Source organism: Rhinolophus hipposideros (genome assembly GCF_964194185.1).
Source record: "Rhinolophus hipposideros genome assembly, chromosome: 9".
In the NCBI taxonomy this organism is placed as follows: Eukaryota; Metazoa; Chordata; class Mammalia; order Chiroptera; family Rhinolophidae; genus Rhinolophus; species Rhinolophus hipposideros.
In genome coordinates this window covers 40,034,364-40,056,907 of record NC_138055.1, presented here as the reverse complement: position 1 = coordinate 40,056,907, position 22,544 = coordinate 40,034,364, and the positions used below count along the sequence as shown (strand labels likewise).

Here is a 22,544-nt window from a genome sequence, read left to right as displayed (position 1 = left end):
CACAGAGAGATGGGTAGAAGGGAGTTGTCTCTTACTCATACTATTTGGTAATAAAAGATGATATTTTTTATAAAGTTGTATATAGGATAAAATGGATGGACCAAAAACACAGCAATACATTCTTTATAATCAAAGAATTACATCAACTGGGCCATATCACAAAGTACTATTTTTAATACTGCCTTATGACATTGGTGCATTTTCTAGAATGGCACTGTCCAATAGAACTTCCTGTGATGCTGGAAATGTTCTGTTTGTACTGTCCAAGACACTAGCCAACCACATGTGACTGTTGAGCATTTGAAATGTGGTAGGTGCAACTGAGCGACTGAATCCTTAATTCATCATAATTAATTTAAACTTGAATAGCCACATATAACCAGTGGCTGTCATACTTGACAGAACATTTCTAGAAATTGGACAATTCAAATTCCCTACCTAGCATCTACAAATAGGGTACATTGAATTAAATAACTTGTTTCTTAAAATAAAGCTTCCGGTTTAATCAAGAAAAGGACAATTTGAGGGAGAGAAAATAACTCGTTGGTTAAACTTTGTATGAACGGAGAGAGAAAGCTGGTGATTAGACAGAGGCTGAAGCACCAGGCTGAAGCCTAAATTGAGAGAAACCTCTTGGAAGAACAATTTCAAAATCAGCTGCAGTGGAAACATATTTTGAGAGCACTTTAAGAGCCACAATATTCAGTTGTCTGCTTTGTGTGCTCAGCTTAATAAACATCAGAAGACACTTGGAAGATAAATGCTTGAATTGAAACTAATAATAATTGAATGTAGCAAATCCAGATTCTCACTTGTTCAGAATTATGTTTAGCCTCTTATCAGAGCCAGGGTTAATAATGGGAAGCATCTTCATTTGTGCACATGCCAGAGCCTGGATTCCCAATGAACAATTTCCTGTTCTGTCATTTCCACTCTCCTTTTCACCGATACGACAAGTGAAATGCCTATATGACAGGTGAACGCTACAAGAAACAGAGTTTACACAGAGCCTGGGTAGTCACTTAATACTAACGATAATGATAGTGTCAGATGGAGTTTCACTATGTGTCATGTCTACGCTCTCTACACAAATAATTATAACTCATTTGGAAGATAGTTTCTATTAGTTGCTATTGCTACATAGCCCTTTTACTCCGAAAGATACTGTTAGAAATTGTGATGGAAATTTAGGAAGTAACCAGTTTTCATGCACTTGGCACTGCACCTAGGAATAAAGTAGAGCGAAGTCACCTAGTTTTGGAATGGAGATCTCTGACAATCTTATTTCTGAGACTTGGCAGTATACAGATCTGAAAGAGGGAAGACCACATAAGGAATGTAAGACTTTCAGTATCAGAAAGGGGCCGGAGAAAGTTAATAATTGTGACTAATTTGCCAGGGACCATCTGGGACCAGGTGTTCATGGTTGCCAGTTAGGGAGGTATTGAAAAAACCGTATGGGGGACAACAGAGGATAAAGACAGGTGTTTTTAGCAGGCCAGGAGTGCTGCCTTGCGCTTTAAAAGTATCCAGCAGGTACATATTGGCAGACACCTTGAGGAATGGATAAATTTGACTCCATATTCTTATTCTTTTCATTTTATAAAAACTTACATGTGCATTAATTAATAGCCTGTATTAGGCAAACACTGCTTTTCTATTTTAAGTTGAAGATTAAAATAACTCCTACCACTAAGGAGGTATTGTGGATTCCTAAACTATTTACTTTTTAATCATTACTCTTAGAATTTCAAAACATTTTCCTACACACCTCTCTCTCTCTCTCTCTCTCTCTCTCTCTCTCTCTCTCTCTCTCTCTCTCTCTCTTCTCGCTCTCTCACTTGCTCTCGCTCTCGGCTCTCGGCTCTATTTGATTACAAAGGAACAGTGCTAACCCTGTGAGAACACTATGAAATGATAGCCTCACACCCTGCTTTAGTAGAATTGAAAATCTGTTTTCTGCCATTTCACCTTATAGTATAACTCTTACCCTTTACATTCTCCAGCTGGTCTGGTCCTTTAATGGGTTCTCCAAAAGTACAAACAGATAAGGATAAAATGACACATGCAGGCAGGGTTTCCTTATGAGGATATTAATGTTAAACTGGACGAGACAGTCTGTTTCTTAGTCTCCCCATTCTCCAACAGTGTGTTCTGATGGATCAGAACATAATTATTCTGTTCCTTTTTCTCCATAGGGAAACTATGTGTCTGCAAGAGCTTATTATGAGAGAGCCTTACAGCTGGTTCCAGACAGCAAACTGCTGCAGGAAAATCTCGCCAAGTTGGATCGCCTAGAAAAACGATTACAAGAAGTTCGAGAAAAGGATCAAACGTAGCATCTTTTGACCTAATCTCGAGGATGGTACTGGTGCCTCTAGAACAGGAAGAAGTGATGCAGCCTTGCTTTCACAATCAGTGAAGCTTTCCCAGTTCAGGGGGACACATTCGGGACACCTGCTGGTAACCCTGTGCATGAGGGACTTGGATTTCCATGAAAAAAGACAAAAGAGCAAGCAAGAGTGAGGAGGTCTAAGCAGGAAGGAAAAAAAAGAAATACTACACATTTTACAGATTTCTTTTGAGTTTAACTCCAGATTTCCCTTCAGATATTTCTCTGCTTTTGCAATCCAGAGATCTGATTCTGTTTCTTATTTTAGACTTTTATGTCCCAGAAATACAGAAGTTGGAAATGCTATGAAGGCAGAGAGAGCATTGCTTCTTAATGAGATGAGATATTTCAAAGATGATAAATCTTCTGAGATAAGCCATTTGGGAAGTTTTACCACAAGGTGGCTCATTTAATGCTCTAGAACCGGAAAGGAGTATGTAATAGTTTTTGTAGAACCTTCCAGAATGTGTGGGGAAAAGGGCTATTGTTAAGTGAGCTTGATCTAATGTTCCCCTAAATATATTGCTCGAGCCCTATTGAGTAATAAATTAAATCCCACTGTGATGTAAGCTTTTTCCATTGCATCACATATCAAAAAGGAAGCTTCTGGATTTGTGTGTGGATATTCTTATGCCTAGGGGGAAACCAAGGATCGTGGTACCTCTAATTCTTGATGGAAAATTTAAAATTATTTAAATTTTATTACAAGTATTACTAGAGTAGTGGTCCTGCTCTAAGTTTTCAGAAGTGCTTTCAAAATCATAAATGTTTCCGCTTCTACATATATTGTTATTTTGGTGGAGAAAAACATAGTATATTCTACATGAGAATTATTAAAGATATTAACTGAGAGAAATGTTCTACTTTATTATCTTAACATTTAGACATCATGAGATTTATTATTTTTTTGAAAACTATATTTAACCATTAAGGAATCTTTACAGCATATCACAGAAATGTTCATAGACTCTAAATGGAAAGAGAGCTTTATTGATCTGTCTTCCTAGGCTTAATGAGAATTTTGTGTTTAGAATATGACTGATGGAAACCCAGAACTCTTGGTTCTGTATATGTAATTTTGGAGATTTCATGGAGAATGCTCAAAAAATCTAGGAACAAAGTCTAAATTCATAATTTAAAAAAATATATATTTATATTTAATAATAAGGAAGGCAAAGTTCAGCTTACAATTTGACATTTGCTTTTTAGTGTTATTTATTTTATAACTTATGAAATATTTAATATATATGTATATATACACACACAGTTTTTTCTTTGTACATAGTAGTTTTAATAGCAGCTTTCAAACCCGATCATACAAAAATTATATAGCTAAATTACAAAGTCGTTTCATTTTAACAGCTCCTTTAAAAAGTTGTATTGATTATTCACCTGCCTAAGTTAACGAAATTGGGGATTAGCCTTCAGTGATTGGGTGGTATTGTATTTGGTATAGATTTTGAAATTGGAGCACCTGATTTTCATTTGGTCATCATTATAATAATTAAAAAAAAAAGAAAGCCCACTCTGGGCAGTGCTGCTCATGGTGCTGAGGCAGGTTCTATGGAGAAATGTCGTCTGAAGGCACACGTATTCCCATGCTTCGCCAGGGCACAATAGAAAAACCTTCTGTTTCTTTTCAAACCAATATCAGGAAACGCTGCCTCAATTTGTTGTTGGTTTTTTTGTCAAAGTAAATCTAGATAAAAGGAAGAAAAAACTTTAGAAAGAGATGATATGAGGAATATTTTAAATGCAAAGGATTACAGAATTTGCATTGCAATACATCTGTTTGTGTGTATCAATAATCCAGGGTTTATAGTACCAATATGATCTTTTGTTTCTAATAGCCCTTTAATGTTGTATATCATACGTTTATCTAAAACTTTATTTAAAACATTTTTCTTCCCCCCAAAATATACTTCTATATTCCTAAGGCCAAGGAACCTACTACAGTACATTTGAATAATATATTGTATTACATTCTACCCCCAAAATAATATGAAGCTCTAGCTAAAACCAATATCTAGGACTTTAATCACAACTTTTTAGAATGATCTGTAACCAAAACGCAGACTTAGAAAGTTGGTGCAAAAGACTGAGCCCCAAATTTTGAAAGCAATTATGCCTTACTTGAAGTGCTTCTTTTAAAGGGATGAGAGTACATTTGTTGGAATAATTGAATGGCAATTACAGCTTAAAAGTCTCCAAAAGGAAAGGGTCACATGGTGTTGAGGAGACTTTTTCTGCCTTCTTTTGGGTGCTCTTCTCCTCCCCCCCCCCACTTCATCTCTCTCTCTCTCTCTCTCTCTCTCTCGCTTATTCTGTCTGCATACCCTGGTATGTCTTTGAACATTAAAAGTTAACACTGTTGCATCAGATATTTCTGTCCTGAGTTAATACCTTCACTGAGATGCAGCCAATGAAATAATTTTCATAGATGAAATGGTGCCTATAAGAAAATAAATCACATAGTATTTTTCAGAGATATTAAGTGTATTTTGTACCGTTTTTATTCGATCTTTGTAACAGGAAATAATATGTGGTTTTCATGCTTATCAAAATAAAAACTGAATGCCCTGGCTAATCATAAAGATGCACCAGGTTGCCCTTAAGAAAGAAAGCATGATTGGCCTGTGGGTTGATAGCCCCTGTGAGATGGAACCACAGAGCTAGCATCATGGAAGTGCATTCTATACAGTCCATCGGGGTCTTGCACTGAGATGCACTTTATGTTTGGTTGAATACTCTGCTTGAAATTCTTGTCATGCCATGTCATTTTGCTCTGGGTCCTTAAATATGTAGCAGGTCCCCAGTAGGAAGGAAGGTGGCTGTAGACAAGACAGGAGTTGCTTCAGTCTGGCTGGATACTTTATCCAGTGAGCAGTGTTTCATTGGTGACTTTTCTCCTGAGCAACGTGTGCTACTTTTTCTCAGCTACATTAGAGTTCCACGTGCACATGTCTGCCCCCGCCTACTGCCAATCTGTCTAACCTGTCCTTCCGTCCTCCCTAGAACCAGTTCTTCTTGCCTTCAAAATCCCAGTGAGTGGCAGTCCTTTAACATGTCGTTGGACATAGCCACGAGAATGGCATTAAAAGCTTATTTCAACCTTAAGAATTATTCAGGATTTTTAAAATGATTCAGATGTTTTCAATTTGTTAATGGCAATCATACAACATGGTTCTGTGATGTAACACAGGTGAACTAAACCAAAGATTCAAATACCTTGGAGGAAAAGAAGGTTTACTTACGTGAATCCTGATTTCAATGTGCAGCTAGGCTGAAGATCCACTGCAGGCTAACAATTTTAATGGGAGTTTATGACTTTCACAAGAGATGTTTATAATCTTTTACATTTTTTACTTTTAAATCTAGATGAAAATGAGTCACAGAATTCTAAAGAATGATTTATGGCACAATTGGTTGGTTGAGGCTATCCTTCCAAGATTGACAAACAGGTGGGTTGAGTGGGATAGATTTGCACTTGTGGCAACTGGATTATGATCTGACCTTATATTTACAGAATTCGTTGTTCTCAAAATTGAGAGGAATAGCCTTGCCATTTGCATTTACCCAGACAAAGTGCCAGTATATAAAACTCATATTTTTTTATGACTCAGAGAAGGTGTCCATGACATAGAGTTTATGCTTCGATCCGTGTCTCTCTTTCTTTGGGTTACGTGCATGTCAGCTTTTGTTAGTTATTTCTTAATTGTACTCTTTAGAATCAGTTTAAAAATTTTTTTTGCTCTGATTTGTGATGGATTTGCACCTTAGATTAATAAATTTATAGGACATCAGTAACAACATTCAAAGCCAATATAGTTATAGGGGGTTTGTTTTTAATTTTTCTGTGATTTCCACATCACATTTACTTTGATTAAATTGTATGTTGATATTTCCCAATAATAACAAAACTAATCTAAATAGCATCTGTTGACACTTTAAAATACCTTTCAGATTTTATGTTTAGGTTGCAATTAAATAAGATAAAAGCTTACAACGCTAAAAATACATAGGGAAATATTACAACTTTTTATGAGTCATCTTGAAGTTTTGGGTGTAAAAGAAAAATATGTTGAACAATTCTTCCAAAAATAGCACTTCCTCATTATTTTTTTGTTTTTAGTAGCCATGTAACTTGAGAAGAAATAAAATAACTGTAATCAAAAGCATGGTTTAGTATCAGTAAAATAAAATGGCACAACAGAATTAACGATACTCATATCTATCAATTAGCTCATATAAAAATGTTCTACTTTTATCACCAAGGATCCTTTCAATTAATATACAGTCATTATTAGTTTGTAAGTTTAGGTCACCATTTACCCCAAACTGGAAAGAGATGTCTATACCCAGAAATACAGGAGTTCCTTCTCATTCTCAGTGGTGCACGTATTGTATATGTGTGTCATGTTTGGAAGGTCGTCTTGCTGGTCCATAGCGGGGGTATACCAGTTTGGGTATCAGGAGATCTGGGTTCTCAGTCTTTCTGCTGCCATCGAGAAGCTGCCTCACCCTGGGCAAGTTACCAAATGTCTCAGTCATATTTATTGCTCGTTAAAGGGTTGGTTAGTTTTATGGAAATACCAAGCTGTATGGTTCTCCTGAATCCAGATTGAAAGCCCTCTACATCTGAAGACATAACCGATAAATGTTCCCCTTTGTTTTAGAAATTCTTAAGATAATTCACAACAACACACATACCGAACTGGCTGAGTGCTTTAACATGGCAGAGGTAACTACTCATATTTTACAGACTGTACACATAAAAATGAGTGATTTTGTTCTGTTTCTGGGGGAAAAAATATTTTTAAAAAATTTCCTCCTAAGGAATTAAACTATCTGTAGGAGCCATGGCTTGCTTTTCTAATGTGGAAATCATTTGACTTGCTGTAACTCACACACCAATCCCTCCCTGTGTCAGGGGAAATGACTTGCATCACATTCTTTGTTCGTAATGCTTTTATTTCCTACTTTGATCAGTTGTATATAAATGTACATTTTTGTTGCTTTTGCTGTGTCAGTCAGAAATATATCTCCCATAAAGTATTTCTCCCATGTAAGTCTGATTATGTATACTTTGCCTAAGTCTTTCCAAAATAAAATTTATGTAAATGTCTATTTTATATAAAATATGATTAAAGTAATTATGTCTTGTTTCAGTCTTTCAAGTGCTTCGTGATTAGTACCCATCGAAATCCATGTCACTAGTAGGTGTCAGATTTGAAAATAAAAAAGACCATCTTCCTTCCTTCCCTCATTTATTCATTCATTCATTGCATTGCCTTGTTCTGTGTGCTATGAGTCTGTTCTCTTTCCCAGACCCCAAAATAACTATTTCAGTACTTACTCCAGAACTCCTCCCCCCATCGTGCTGAGTGGATGCCTTCACCTCTTTTTCACAAAGTTAATAGAAGGTAGAAAACAGGTACTCACTCAATATCCTGCACTCTACAAACTTACCTGCATCCAATTTTTGCCGCTCTCTTATTCCTGCAATGAAGTTCTTGTAGAATGAAGTTCTTCATGCCATTCGTTAACCTCTTTTTCATCTTTAACGTTTTTCTTTTGCTGGCTCTTGTCAATTCTCTTCTGTTTTAAAACATATGCAGGTAACCACCATCAAAATCATTTGAAAGAAATACGCTTCCTCTACTTTTTTTCATTGCCAGCTGCTACCACATCTATTTCTGTCCTTCATAGCCAAACTGTTTGAATGCATTGCTTCACCATTCTTTTCACCTCCATCATTCATATTCCCTTTTCATCACAATGATATCCATCCCTGCAACAAATATTCAAATGCAACCGCTCTTTCTAAAGCCACAAATTATCCCTTTAGTGATGAATCTTAGGCCTTGTTGGAATTTGGAGTAAATTTTATAGTTTAGACCAGTAATTTAGCTGGGATGGAAAAACATTATTTGCCCATAATTTGCTCATTGCTCATGGGTTAGTCACCTGACTCTCCTAATTTTACAACTATCCTAGAGTTAGGGCTTCCATCAAGAGTCTTGGAAGGCCTTTAAAACCAGATCATTATTATCCTGTCCTAATGAAGACATGATAAAGGTAGGTTCCCCATATATCACAAGTCTGATCTGGGGTAGTCCAGGGCAGGGTAGTCAGCCCTTTCCTGAAGCCCTTTCTCTTCTAAGGGTACTTGCTTTTATAAATAAGAGAATACTTCTTTTCGGATACTTGATCATCTCCTTAAACTTATACTTAAACCGTCATCTTACTAGCAAATTTAAAACTAAATCTAACAACCTGGCTATTAGTTACTATGCAATTTACACTGAATGGCTCTTTTCCTATTTAATGAAAAGGCATTGTTTTGTTATGTCTGCAAGAGATGGGAGGTCTCACTTGAGGCTGTGAGTTTTGAATTCAAAGCAAATGGAAATGTGCTGTAACAGGAAACAAGACAGTGCCCAACCCCCAGAAACTTCAGGGTATAAAACAAACCAGTGAACATCCTACAAAGCTGTGGGCACCACGTGCAGCAGAGTGCAAAGGGACAGCTCTGTGAGCCTCATGAGTAGGTTAGCCATGAACTTCAACATTGGGAGTCCAACTGTGCTTGCACAGCACATGTTCATTTTTTCTTTCCTTCTCCCATTTTATTTTGTAAAAGTTTTATAGTAATTTGAATGTGACAACCTTTTGCTAAGAAGAAAGAGGAGTTTGAGTTCATTTGGAGAGTCTGATCTTTAATTGAAGAGCAGTGTGCCCCGGGGGCCAGAGATGGCTATGCTAATCTTTGTGAGATCACTACAGTGAAAGCAAAACTCAAGGATCAGAGTGGTGAGGGCCATTGGTCCAGCAGCCACCATATCTAGAGATTTCCTGTACAGTGCTCAAGTCTGGATGTGCACTGCTTTATTTTCGCAGAAGAGCTGTTCACTTTACCAAGCCCTTTTCCAGTGTCACCCAAGCTTGAAACCCAGGAGTCATTTACTCAGTGAAACTGTCATCTAAGCTATCTTTATTTGAAATAAACATTTGAAATAAAACCTTACTCCCAAGAACGGTGCTGTCCAACGGAACTATCTCCGATGACGGTGTTATTCTATAGCTGCACTATTCAGTATGGTAGCCCCTAGTCACAGGTGACTACTGAACCCTTGAAATGCAGCTAGTGTGACTGAGAAACTGAATTTTTAAATTTAATGTTAATTTTAATTTACATAACCACATATGGCTAGTGTCCACCATGTTGGACAGTGTAGCTCTAGAGATTTCAATGTAATAAGACTTGCACACAAAAATCACAGAAACTCTTTTTAGGGGTTCATGAGACAAGAAAGTCTGACAAGTGTGTTCCACGTTTGGGTGCCAATCACATGCTGTAAGCTTTTCACCAAAACGTGCCCATTCACCTTCTGCTCTTTTCTGCAGTTATAGCGGTCATTGTCTCCAGCTGATTGTCACCTGTCTGATCCTGTACCTGCATTCTCTCCACCTTGACTGTCTGCTGTTTTCCTGTCTATCTGTCTACCACCTGCCTACCTCCCATGGTTTGTTTATGCTCCTACCTAAAGGAGCTTTTGTTTCTATTTTACACAAGAGTGAGACAGCTGGGCCTGGGGGATTGGTGTCTAGGTTATTTGATATGTCAAGTCAGACAATTAAGTTGGTGAACTCATCCTAGAAAAAGTGCTACATACCTCATTGCTGAATATCACTATGGTCACCTTTGAAGTCCTCCCCTTGGGAAGCTATGTGCTGACACCAGTGCCTACTCCACCCTTCAAAGCAATTTTGGAACTCTTTTTTCTGGAATGGCCATCAGAGCTGTCGTCGTATTACCCTTGATGTCCTGAATGTCATCAAAATGTCTTCTTTTCAATATTTCCTTTATCTTTGGGTAAAGAAAGAAGTCATTGGGGGCCAGGTTAGGTGAGTAGGGAGGATGTTCCCATACAGTTATTTGTTTACTGGCTAAAAACTCCCTCACAGACAGTGTTGTGTGAGCTGGTGCATTGTTGTGATGCAAGAGGCATGAATTGTTGAAGAGTTAGGTTGTCTTACTTTTCCACGCAGCCTTTTCAGCACTTCCAAATAGTGAACTTGGTTAACTGTCCAGTTGGTACAAATTCATAATGAATAATCCCTCTGATATCAAACAAAAAAAAGCTTAGCAACAATGTTGCAACAATTAAGTTGGGAACTTAATTGTCAGACCTTGTACATAGACTATCCACTTAGTCTTGTCCTAATTTTTTTGATAAAATATAAATCCATTACAAATTCTGGCTTTATGTCTCTTCCAACTTCAAGCTAAATTATTACAAAATAATATTCCTGGAAAAAATGTTGGCATGATTATCTTAGCAACGAATTCACTTAAATAATATTAAATGATAGCTTGCACAGCTTTTGGCCCATTCCACTGAAGCTGCTAACACTGTCATCCAATAAAGGAATGCCAGCGTGAACCCCATCTTTCATATCCACTCTATTTGAAGGCTCTTGAGTGTCTTCAACAAGCTCCCTAGAAACGGGCAATACCATTAATTCATTAAGTTTTTGTGAGTCTCCCTCCTTGCAGAAGTCAAGAGGAGAAGCCTCCCTGTGTTGTCTTGTATGGGCGACCAGCTTTCCTGACCCTAGGCTTGGGGCACACTCTCTGGTGTGGGACAGAATTCACCTGCGCTGAGCCTTCTAGGTCACCCATCACCTTGCTCCCGCATCTGCTTCTCATCCCGTGCGAGCGTCCCACGGGTCGCGGGAACACCTCACACCTGTCCGTAGGGCGCATGGCGGCGGCCCTGTGAGACTCCCGGCGGCCAGAGTGCGGAGGCGTCTCGGGAAGATCCCGGAAAAGAAAAGCCGCGAGGCCCGGCGGGGCAGGTGCGCTCCATCGCGCAGCCCGCGGCAGTAAAAGCGCGGCGGGCGGGCGGAGCCCGAGGCGGGGAGGGGGCCTGCGGCGCGCGGACTACCTGCCTCGCTCGGTTTTCTCCCCCTGCGACAGAGGAGGACGGACAAAGTCCCCACGCGTGGGCGCCATGTGGGCGATGGCCAGGGCAGGTGTGCTGCTGCTGCTGCTGCTGCTGCTCGCCCTGGGCCTTCCCACCAGCCCAGGTGAGCCCGGGCCTGCGCGCCCAGGCTGCAGGAGGGTGCAAGCTGGGAGAGAGACTGCATGCTCCCCAGGCCAGAAGAAGAAAGGGGAGGGGGACAGGACAGTGCAGGCCCGGGTGGTCCGGAAGAAGCGCCTGGGCCAGAGCTTCTTTTTGAAATTCTCGAATTCCGGAGTTCAAGGTTTTAGGCACATCTGCTAACCCTGCTTGTGCTAAGCAGCCTCCTCCAAGGAAAAAGAACCAAAGTTACTTCTAGCCAAATGTCTGTTTTCCAGGGTGGCACATGTTGTTCTCCGTATCTGTCATAGAACCTACACTATGTAACGCGCACCCTCCCAGAGGAAGCCCCCCAATCAGTCACCCCAGGGAGAGCTGGTCAGTGTTGCCCCCAGGTCTTCTCTTGTTATGGCAGGCAGCGCAGGCTGAAAAGGCAGGGGAGTCCTGAGGCAAGTTCTGGTCCACTCGGGGTGACTGGGCTGTAGGCCCAGGGCTCTCCTGAGAAAAGAAAGGGGTAGTCTGTGACTGAGTGACATCAGAACACCTGTGGCAGGCCAGGAAAATCTGAACGTGAAATCTTGATAAAGTGACGCTTTACATAAGGGACTCTGTGTGAGTGTGTGCTCACAAATGCTCTCCCACGTAGGACTGAAGTGTGGAATTCGAGCAGCTGATTTGAAAAGCGTGGAAACTGTCTTGGAATCCGAGTTCTTCTCTAGAATTATTAGTTGGAGAAATGCAACTGCTGGGGGACATCCGTGGCAGGTCTGTATAACAAAGGCATTGATTTCTTAATGAGAAACCATAACTTATTTCCTTTGTTTCAAATACAAAGGCTGCAGACTGACACATAATTTTTCTCTTGACCCCAGTCGACCTCTATGCCAAAAAGTTTTCTTTCATAGGTAATATCTTACTAACCAATTTACATCAGCCTCCAAAAAATGTTATATCATATTAGAAGAGTGGATTTTAAATATTTCTGAAGGACACAACATTCATGGGGAGATGTGTGTTAGTTGTGTTCATAACTTTCTCCTTGAGCAGGTCTCCCTAAAACTAGTGGGGCACCATTTCTGTGGAGGAAGCTTGATTCAGGAGGACCTGGTGGTCACAGCAGCACACTGCCTGAGTAACCTCCATGAGTAAGTTGTGGATTTCCAATATTTGTCAAACTTTGACTCATGGTGATAGAACTGGGAGATTTGATACTCTACTTACCTTCCAAGGTTAAATCTCAATCCCTTTTTTAATTTTGCTACCTGCTATAGTCACCCACCGACCTTCCTGATCCCCAGAAATTTGGGTCTGTTCCAAGATTTTCCATACTTCTTCATTTCCTAATCAGAGAACCCACAGATCCCAGACAACCTCATCTATAATTTGTGTAGTTGGGATAAGGGGAAGGGGATAATTATCTATTTTAATTAAATATTAACATCAAATGTTACATGGATGTTCCAGAGTAGTAATAATCTGAGTTTCAGTCATTAGAAGGGGAAAAAATTCTGTGTAAATAACAGATACTCAGTTAGATTCAAAGAGGGTACTAATAAAAGGAAAAGAAGGATTAGGAACAACTTTCATATCTTGTTAAAAAAAATTATAGAGCATGTATAGTCTGGTTTATGTATAAAAGAAGAAAAGGATGCCATGCTTAAATATTTTATCCAGAAAGAGAATTGGTGGTAGTGGGTGTGTGTGTGGGGGGAGTTCACTGAATATAAACACTCTGTGACTGAAAACCATGACTTTTTACAGATCCTTATAACTTATAGGGAATTATGACAATTGCTAATAATCACTAATAAAGTGATTAAGTCCTTTTTTAAGATTTAGAAATATATATGGGTACATTAATCACTTTTCATTTAATTACCTGGAACCAAGACAGTCTTCCTGGGGGAAACAACTACTTATTGAAACATTTTTCTTTGGTTTTAGGAAGCAAATTAAGAGTCTGACTGTGATTGTTGGGGAGTACAACCTCTTTCAGAAGGATAAACAAGAACAAAATATTCCTGTCTCAAAAATTATTATTCATCCTGAATACAGCAGCCTCGGATATATGAGTTCTGATATTGCACTGCTGTATCTAAAACACAAAGTCAAGTTTGGTAAGTAAGGAGAGTTAGAATACAAAAAAATGTAATGGAGGAACTGTTTATTAATTCTGTTCTAGTTAATTTCTGTGTACATAATAATATAAGAATGGCCAAGTTTTGTTTCTTTTTAAGATAATTTTCCTTAATGTATAAAAATCACTGTACAGACTGTAAGTCCCAGCCACAAATTATGTCTGCTTAACTTAATCAGCATTTTAAATACTCCAGTGTCCTGGCTGGGTTATAATACAGACCATCTACCTATACTCAGCAATAGCCAAGGAGTTGGGGGCATTGGAAACATTTCTCAGAGACTTCTCCTTTTTGTTGTTAATACAGACTAGAAATGTGACACTGTCTCAGCACAGGTAATCTAAACAATCTGCATAAAATATTAAAAATGCATTTTTTGAAAATATTAGAAATAGAAATGTTCCAGTGGTCAAAAACAATGAATAGAGAAAATCTAGAGGAGTTAGCCAGGCACTGAAATAAGTGATTGCCCTTGAGGCATCTAATTGATCTTTTAGAACCTAGAGCTTTAAATGGCTGTGTAAGAGGCTGCATAGGAGCAGGGTTGGGAGATGGTGAAGTCTGATTGGAGCCTCCGGGATAACCTAGGACTTCCGGAAAGGTGATGCTTTGGAAGATAGGGGGAAAGAGGGAAGTATGCCACATGGAGTAAGAGAATAAGGCAACTGACTTGCTTGAACTTTGGCCTGGATGGAGGGTTCTCAGAAGAATCTGTAGTCATGAACAAGCCTTCATTCAGGTTTGATGCTGGAATTTACATTATCTGTGACCAAAAACTCCAAGCGAAGACTTGAAAGTTGTCCCAGGTGAGTTATCAGAGCCTCTGGTAGAAGCAAAAGTAAATGCTCTCTGAGGAGATGAAGTTTAAATCTCAGCTTCAACGTAGTCCCATTACGTTTTAATGAACGCTAGCACACACTAAAATGTTAGTAGTTGCGGGGGAGGGGGGGGCATTGTGGTATGTGATACAATGGATTATATTTTTCCTTATTTTACTATTCCTGCATTTTTCTAAATTTCTATAAATATGCATATGAAATACTATTTTATGAGAGGAAAACAAAACTATATATCAATATTATATTTAGGAAGAAAGTGTTGCAGCTATGAAGTCAACCAGATGTCACTATCAAAATATATTCAGCATCACTTAGCTGTGAACTTTGTTCTTTTTTTTATTATTGTTTTCTCAGGAACTGATATTCAGCCAATCTGTCTTCCCCAAAGAGATGACAAATTTGAAGATGGCGTTGTTTGTATGGCCAGTGGATGGGGCAAGATTTCAGAGAGTAAGAGCAATCAAAAGAATGTAATAATATTGTTTCCAGGCCCCTTTGTGGGCCCAGTAGAAGCTACAGTTTTGTTGGCCATCATAATGCATTTATCCTGTCTTGTTTTGTTTTTCTCCCTAAATTTTGACCGAGTGAAGATTTCTAGTTGTCTTCACCATAAAAAAGTCTATACTTAATGGTCCTACATAAAACTCCTCCTGCTGCCATTTGGTTAACTTTGTAAGATAAAGGATAAATATTTAACTATAATAGATGAAGAAGAATAAGTAAAGGGACAATCCGGAAATAGTAACAATAGTTCAGCTTCCTTGTCTTTAATATTGGTGGTGCGGTTTTTCTTAAAATAAAGAATTTTACAAAATATTGCATTATTGACTAAAGTTTTCCCTCTTGGGAAAACATTCAAGCATATATTGAGAGAAGCTGCAATTGCATATGTTACCTTAAAGATCTGCGGAACTTTTTAAAAACATTCTTTATCACATATGTGATTTTAGGAAAGAATATAATTCATGTCACACACACACACACAAAAGGAATTTCTGCGTTTTGATTAAACATCTATTTAAAATAGGTTAAAACGTGTAGGGTTCTTATTGTTTCAGTGAGGACAATTGAATAATTTACCAGTCCCTTCTCCATAGCATCCGAATATTCAAATGTCCTGCAAGAAGTGGAACTTCCTGTCATGGATGGCAGAACATGTAATACTGTGCTCTGGGGTATGAACCTTCTTCCCCCTGGAAGGACCATGTTGTGTGCCAGCTTTCCTGATGGGGAAAAGGATGCTTGCCAGGTAAAAAGCAGAAACCCAGCCCAGTTATTCTACCTTTCCCTATGAGCTGTTTTTGGAGGGTATCTGCTTCAAAAGTCCCTTTTCCCTCATCTTTCCATTGAAAAATGAAAAAGTTTACTTGACCTGGGCTGAGAGAGTTTTTCTTGTCCCATGCCCATTCTTACCCCCACAATTCTTTTTGGGGAGGTGAGGGAGGGTAGAGAAGGTGATTTCAACATTTCCAACCTAAAGAATCAAGCAGGATGAACACTTTGGCATAATAATTAGGTTCACTGTGAATTAGTTTTTATTCCACCTTTTGTTAAACATTGTGATTGTTTTTTTCAAGCCTTTAGTGCAGAATGCAATGCTTGCACAAAGTCTGACCAAAGGTAGCATATCTATAGTTACTTTGGGTAAAAGATATTGTGAATGACAGCGATCTTCCAAGGCCTACACAACATTACAAAGAAAACCAATCTTTACAAGCTAAAATGCGAGAAAAGGGGGGACTGATTTGTAAAAGACATGCATTTCGTTTTGGATGAAGATGATTTACTTGGAAAGCATTTTTTTTTTCCAAGAGTAAAGGAGTTTTGATTTTTTGCCAGCAAGCAGCTTGAAACTGCTGTGGGAAGCGCCCTGAAATTATCTGTTGGAAAAATGTTTAATTTTCCATCTAGCGGATGACAGAACAAAGAGCAGGAGGAGTTTAGGACAGGGGAGATAGAAAGTTACAATCAGGCCACTTTCTAAATTGGAACACAGGTAGACTAAGGGTGCTTTGTCCTGTCTGCATTCTTTATAGGCAATCCTGTTTTGGAGGAAACCCTCAAACAATTCTATTCCTTTTGAGGAGGGCTTAATCTGACACAAAATCGACACGTTCTCAAAGAAGCATATTATTCTGGAGAATTATTAAACATAGGATCCTGAAATTCTGTGTTCCTTATCGTGTAGTCTGAGAGCTGGTGGTCCTTTACATATAGTCCTTGGAACAAACTTAGGCTTCCCAGGTATTCTATTTTCAAGATCTTGAGCCATTGCATGACCTTGGGAGCTCTAGTCACTCGTGTTATAGCCTTATTCCAGGTGATAAGCATATATCTGTAAATTCCACCTCTTCTTTTCATTGATTTTGAAATGTATATGTTTTTTCCCAAAAATAGTAGGAGGAAGATTTAAATGCTAAGATTTAAATGATGTCAATGCTTGACAAGAACGCAGGTAATAGGTGGAAGGATGTTACATCTGGGTGAAAAAAGAGTATCTTGAAATTAATGGTGAAGAAACAAAAAGGTGGACAAAAAATATTGACAAACAATGACCTTTGGGCTTACATGCCTCTACTCTCTTTGAGATGAGTGCTGATATTAGTGCACCTGATAAAATATTTTTAACTTGTGAATATTTTCAAATTTTTTCTCTCTCTACTACAAAAGGGGGACTCTGGAGGTCCACTTGTTTGTAGAAGAGACAATGGACTCTGGATTCTTGCTGGGATATCTTCCTGGGGAGCTGGTTGTGCTAGAGGTTGGGATCCTTTGAGAAACAGAAGAGCATCAATTGGCGTTTTCTCTAAAGTGTTGGAGTTGATGGATTTTATCACTGAGAACATGATCACAGGTGGGTGTAATATGTGTGAATTTTTTCTTCCTCATTTTATTGCAACTCAAAATTGACCCTGCTTATTTCAAGGGTAGTCATTCTGATATGTTGCAGATACAATCAGAATTAAACAAAGCAAGAATATAGCTGGTTTTCAATTCCCAATCCTATGTATATAAACGTCTGTCTCTGAATTCATGAACATTGATATCTAGCAAGTGAACTTGAACTTACTGACTAGAAAAGCGACGGGATTTTCCAGTTTATGGTTTATATTCATGCAGATTTTCATGAGTTTTTTTTTACTTTTTTATGAGATTTATGAGATTGTACTTTTTTATGAGCCTTTGAGAATGGACTCATCAGAGGATTCTTTCTTCATTTATCCAGTTGACTTTTTTTTTCTTTAAACTACTTAGGAATACTAAAAATAAAACACTCCTCTTCCACTTCTCCCGTTCACCCTGTTCGTATTACTTGGCTACAGTGGTGAAATTATAAAATGTTTGGAAAGATATTTCTGTTCTGTGGCACTAAAATCTGGATTAGGAAAATAAATATGGGTTTGGAGAAGCCAACCCAACTTTCCAACTATTGGGGAAGGCAAAGAAGTAAATGGACAGTTGTGATAAGAGGTGAAGTGCAGGTAAGCCTGGAGAGCCATCAGATCGCTGAGGAGTCTGGGGGGCTTAGCCCTGAGGGACCAGAAGATTTGCCATGCAAAGGGGCAGCATTTTCAAAAGAAAATGGCACAAGGGGCAGCCTCTGCAGGATAAAGAGACATGAGGAAATACAATTCACAGAATGAGTACTTTAATGTAAGAACCAAATGTATTAAAGGACAGTCCAGACCCCAGCAGCAGAACGTAATGTTCTCTCCGTCCCTCCATCCCTCCTTCATTATAGTTCAAGGTCAGCCACCTAGCTGGTGATTTGCCCAGCATGGCTGCTGTTGGTCCAGCTGAACACTAGCGCTCCCTCATACTAGACAGAGCAGGCTCTCAGCTCATTTTCATTGGTCTTAAGAGTAAACGTTCTATCATTGCCATTACTACAAGGAGAAATTTGTGGCAATTTTAGTCAAATTTTGTCACCTGGAAGAGAAGGTTAAAAAGGTTAAAACACCGTAAACAAAGGTTGATGATAATATTTCTAAATGGCAATGAGATCAGGCAATAACCATTAAATCCACAGTCAAATGAATATCAGAATGACTAGTCATTTTTTTTAAAAATAACACTTCCTTAAGATCAACTTTCTAAGTTTCTGATCCCTTAGTTGCCTATTTCTTCTAGCTTCCAACCATTTAAATGTAAAACTGGCATCTGAAATTTCTGAGTAAATGATAGGAACTTGCCATGTCATTGCTAAAATTTGTATACTTTGGTATACACCTTTTGGAAACAAAAAGGTGGACAAAAAATATTGACAAACAATGACCTTTGGGCTTACATGCCTCTACTCTCTTTGAGATGAGTGCTGATATTAGTGCCTTTATACAAAGGTGTTTTATTCTAACCCCTAGACATTCTAATTAGCAATGGGAAAACACCATATTAGTTCCATATGCTATAGTAGCTTCAGTATGACTAACGTTTTGAGAAAACTGGATAAATGTTAAATCTGAAGAACTCAAAAAAAAGAACATTATGAATACTATTCAGCCATAAAACAGAATGAAATCCTGCCATTTGCAACAACTTGGCTGAACCTTGAGGGCATTATGCCGAATGAAGTCAGACAGAGAAAGATAAGTACCGTATGAGCTCACTGGTATGTGGAATTAAAAAAGAAAAAGCTCATAGATACAGAGAACAGATTGGTGGTTGACAGAGATGGGGGATAAGGGTGGGCAAAATTGGTAAAGGTACAGACTTCCAGTTATAAAATAAGTCATGAGGTTCTAATGTACAGCATGGCAATTATAGTTAATAATACTGTATTGCATATTTCAAAGTTGCTAAGAGAGTAGATCTTAAAAGTCTTCATCACACAGAAAAATATGTAACTGTGTAGCAGTGGATGTTAACTAGATTTATTTTGATCATTTTGCAATATATATGAATATTGAATCATTATGGTGTATGTCTAAAACTAATACATTACATGTCAATTATCCTTCAATAAAAAAGTAGGAAAAACATATTGAAGTATGTCAGATGGCTAATTCATAAAACTATTATACTTTTAAAAATAAAACATGATTTAGAAATTTTCCTAATGAAGTCTGCATTTACAATGTCTAGATCATAGCCCCTAAAAATATGTTCATTCCCATACACATGAGTTACATAATATAAATTGTACATCTTCAGACTGACTCTGTACTATAGGTCTTGCAATATCATCCATAGCTGAGGTAAATAATCAACTTTTTTCCTATGTTTTTGAAGCTTGTAGACCTTGGGGAACAGTGTTATTTGGGGAAAATGGGAAGATTCGTTACCCCCCTTCAAAAGAGGGCAACTATTCTCATAATTGGTATGTATCCCAGATAGGAGTGATTCCTGGGTTTTTCCCCCAAAATCATGCCATTTAAGGGGTTATGTTTTGACAATTTTATCTAATATCTCAATTTCTTTATCTGATTTACATAAAGTCTATATATTTCATCTGATATTTTATGGTTGAAAAATATTTGCTAATTTGGTGTTTCTGATATCCATGAATACAAATTATCAACACAAGTGATTAAGACTGGTGCTTACGTGAATTGATGTATTCAAATGTCTAATATTAACAGCATCTGGTAGTGAGATTATTATGGGAATTTAGTGGTTAATCCTCTTTTACTTATTTCTGTAATAATGGTAATATTTTGTTAAGTGTTGCCTGGAAGATGGAAACTACCTCATCTATAAGCTTCAGTATCTTTAAATATTTTTTTGACATACCCTGTCCTCCATTTGGCTAAAGGTATTTTTTAAGCTTTAGAAACTAGTTGTACAAGTATCTCATTTCCTTAAGTATTTTACATTGCTTTTTAAAATTGTACTGAGGATTGAAAGGTATTCAAAGGTAGATGGCAGTTCTGTGAGTTTATAATCTGGTAAGAGAAGAGAGCTGGACAAAAATAACTATACTAGAAAACAAGATGAAATAAGCTTTATAATCCACATTACCCACCTGTGTTGGTACTACAGAAAATGGAAAGATAATTGTCATTGCAGCGATTTGTGAGCTGTCCGCATAGTGTATACCGTGGTTGGGAGAGGTGGGGGTCGAAATGCTTAATGAAGGGGATGGTATTGAAACTAGGCATTGAAAGATAGTTATGATTTTATACCTCATGAAGTCTTTTGTAGGTCTAATATCTCAGCGATTTCTACCTATCGTTCCATGCATAGGGAATTGTGTTTAAGAAATGTTAGGGAGGTGAAGAATATTGGATTGTTTGGACAATGTGTATCCCAGTGCAGCTGGAGAGCAATGTTAATGTAAATAGAAACTGGGGTGGCAGTAGGCAATGAAGATACAAAGGATGGTAAGGCCTTAATTGTAGAGGACCTTGAATTCCATGAGAAGAAGCTTAGACTTTATGCCATAAGCCATGGGAAGCTAAAATGGTGGCAAGATTATAATTTACAAAATGAATGAAAAATGAATGTAAGTATGTTTTACAAGTATAGGATGGAAATGATGTGGCTTAATTGCAACCCATATTTAAAAGGCTCAGAAATCTAAGGTGACTTTCTATAAGTCAACATAGTAATAATACAATACCAGTAGAGCCTTTGCCATCTTTGCTTAAACTTTTAAAAAAATAATCCTCCAGAACCAAGAGTAACAGTCCTGTTTTATTAGAGTCCTGGGTGGGATGAGTAGGGAGGAGGTCTCCAGTTACAACCTTTAGAAAGGGATATTGATAAGCTGGAAATTACCTGAAGGACAATGACTAACATGGAAAGAAATTCAAAACACTGTCTTGGGAGATATGGTGGAAAGAACTAGGACTATTTTTTTTGGTTCAAAGAAAACTTGAGAGCAAGGAACTGTCTTGATTTATGTGAAAGGCTATTACAAAAGCAGAATTGGACTTGTTCTGATTAATTACAGAGCCGAGAACAAGGAGCAGAAGGTGGACGTTTGGAGGAGGCACATTTCAATCCAGTACAGTTTCTAATTTGAGAGATTTCTGCCTCAGAATATAATGAATTTCCTTATAAATGGGTATTTGCGCTATGGGTGGCTATGGGTGAGATTAGAGAAAGCATTTATATATTAGGTAAGAGAGATGCAGATGACAGTCCATTTACTCTCAAACACAGAGAACCTGTGATTCACCTTCAACAATGAAGAAATAAAGAAATCTACAAGAATGACTTTCCAAACAAAGGTGGTTATTGCGAAAGTCAAAATAGTTCAGATAAAATACAGTGGATGTGGCAATTCAGAATTTGGGAGCTGATTCAGTAGATTTGTAGGCTCAGAAGCTATATTCACAATGGGATAAGTGATTAAGACTTGGTATCTCTCCTTCACTAGCTAATATAATAATTTTTTTTTACTTAAGGCTTAAGATGCGTCAGGCACTATTTAAGGTGCAAGTAATGCAGCATGAATGAAACAGACAAAAATATTTTCCTTTGTGAGGCAAGGTGGAAGGTGGAGAGAATAGGGATAACACAAATAATGTTACATATAATAGTAGAAGGTAGTAAGTGCTGTGCAGAAAAATAGAGGGTGGTCAGGGAAGACTGCACTACAAAGATATTTGAACAGAGACTTGAATTAGATGAAAAGAGGGAATTATATGAGCCTCTGGGGAAGGAACATTCTTGGCAGAAGGAATGGCATGTACGAGGCAGGAAAACTCTTGGTATATTTGGGGAACAGCGAGATCAGAGAGCATGAGCTAAAAATGCCAGAGGGGAGAAGTGGTTGTAATTAGTGGTGGCAGCCATTGGAGGATTTTGAGCAGAGGAGGAACATGACCTGATACATTTTAAAGGATCACTTTGGCTGTTATATTGAAACTAGAATGTAGACAAATAAGACCAAGAACTGAGAGACCAGCTACTACAATAATCCAGGTAAGGATGATGCTGGCTTTGGCCAGGTTGGTGGTGAGAAGCGGTAGGACCACAGGATTTGCTAATGAGCTGAAAGTTTGAATTTTAAGAGAGAGAGGGCCTTATGATTGACTTGAGTATTTTTGACTTATGGGAAAGATGGAGCTGCCATTGTTTGAAATGAGGAGAACACTTAAACAGTGAAGATAAAGAGGAAGATGGAACGGTAGCTTTTGGGTAA

The 22,544-nt window shown here is 38.2% G+C and overlaps 2 protein-coding genes across 2 annotated transcripts in view; both read left to right on the top strand.

The window, feature by feature from the left end:
* TMTC1 (transmembrane O-mannosyltransferase targeting cadherins 1) overlaps positions 1-3,245 on the top strand; it is a 234,329-nt gene extending 231,084 nt beyond the window's left edge. The window contains exon 20 of the mRNA XM_081058527.1: positions 2,199-3,245. Within this exon, the coding sequence (XP_080914653.1) occupies positions 2,199-2,339 (141 nt within the window). The 3' untranslated portion in view covers positions 2,340-3,245. The remainder of the gene's footprint in view (positions 1-2,198) is intronic.
* An 8,164-nt stretch (positions 3,246-11,409) lies between these two features.
* The window catches only part of OVCH1 (ovochymase 1), a gene marked incomplete at its 5' end in the record, with an annotated part of 72,197 nt that continues 61,062 nt past the window's right edge, over positions 11,410-22,544 (top strand). Inside the window, 8 exons of the mRNA XM_081058956.1 lie at positions 11,410-11,662; positions 12,125-12,243; positions 12,526-12,623; positions 13,423-13,595; positions 14,810-14,905; positions 15,553-15,704; positions 17,126-17,309; positions 19,685-19,772. Coding sequence (XP_080915082.1) covers positions 11,410-11,662; positions 12,125-12,243; positions 12,526-12,623; positions 13,423-13,595; positions 14,810-14,905; positions 15,553-15,704; positions 17,126-17,309; positions 19,685-19,772 — 1,163 coding nt within the window. The remainder of the gene's footprint in view (positions 11,663-12,124; positions 12,244-12,525; positions 12,624-13,422; positions 13,596-14,809; positions 14,906-15,552; positions 15,705-17,125; positions 17,310-19,684; positions 19,773-22,544) is intronic.